Source organism: Laccaria bicolor, genomic scaffold (genome assembly GCF_000143565.1).
Source record: "Laccaria bicolor S238N-H82 LACBIscaffold_335 genomic scaffold, whole genome shotgun sequence".
Taxonomy (NCBI): Eukaryota; Fungi; Basidiomycota; class Agaricomycetes; order Agaricales; family Hydnangiaceae; genus Laccaria; species Laccaria bicolor.
Window position 1 is genome coordinate 1 of NW_001890191.1, and position 1,079 is coordinate 1,079.

At 34.1% G+C, this 1,079-nt stretch overlaps 1 protein-coding gene across 1 annotated transcript; it reads left to right on the forward strand.

The window, feature by feature from the left end:
- Window positions 1–157: 157 nt before the first annotated feature.
- LACBIDRAFT_336145 (uncharacterized protein) lies at window positions 158–1,023 on the forward strand (the record flags this gene model as incomplete). The annotated part of the gene is made up of 7 exons (XM_001891072.1): window positions 158–185; window positions 229–305; window positions 442–465; window positions 513–590; window positions 726–753; window positions 847–882; window positions 992–1,023. Coding segments are annotated over 7 exons (303 nt in total), but the record flags the coding sequence as incomplete, so codon positions are not given.
- Between the last annotated feature and the right edge of the window lie 56 nt (window positions 1,024–1,079).

Sequence of the window (1,079 nt, forward strand, 5' to 3'; positions counted from 1 at the left end):
ACAAATGCAAACAGACCTACTGTGCAGGAGGTAAAATTGTTCGCACATGTTGAATGATTAGTAATCCATCTACCAAAAATGAAGATTTCTATCTAGCTCTGCCACTTCTGGTCCAAATGACATGGTTTTTTTTGCAGTCTGCACTCCTTAATTGTAGGATCATTCTGAAATGAGGCTAAATGTAGGTAAATATAAATAAATAGTCTGAAATGATATGTGTATTCTCAGAAAATGTTGGTTTCTGTGTACTGATCTTGAACCCACATGATATCACATGGTCAAAAACAAATGCAAACAGTTTTACTGTGTGTGCAGTAAAGTTGTTTGCACATGTTGAATGATTAGTAATCCATCTTGGTAAAAAATGTTCTACATGTAGCTCTGCCACTTCTGGTCCAAATGATATTGCTTTTTTTTGCAGTATGCACTCCTTAATTGTAGGATCATTCTGAAATGAGGCTAAATGTAGGTAAATACAAATAAATAGTCTAAAATGACATATGTACTCTCAGAAAACTGTTGGTTTCTGTATACCAATCTTGAACCCACATGATATCACATGGTCAAAAACAAATGCAAACAGTTTTACCGTGTGTGCAGTAAAGTTGTTTGCACATGTTGAATGATTAGTAATCCATCTTGGTAAAAAATGTTCTACATGTAGCTCTGCCACTTCTGGTCCAAATGATATTGTTTTTTTTGCAGTATGCACTCCTTAATTGTAGGATCATTCTGAAATGAGGCTAAATGTAGGTAAATACAAATAAATAGTCTAAAATGACATATGTACTCTCAGAAAACTTTGGTTTCTGTATACCAAACTTCAATCTACATGATATCACATAGTCAAAAATGAATGCAAACAACTTTACCACGCAGGAGGTAAAGTTGTTTGCACATGCTGAATAATTAGTAAATAGTCCCTACCTAGCTCTGCCACTTCTGGTCCAAATGACATGGTTTTTTTGCAGTATGCACTCTTTGATTGTAGGATCATCATTAAATAATGTGTTCAATGTTTAAAGTAGATAGTCTGAAATACTGGTAAGCTAATAAAAATAGTCATAACATGGCAGAGA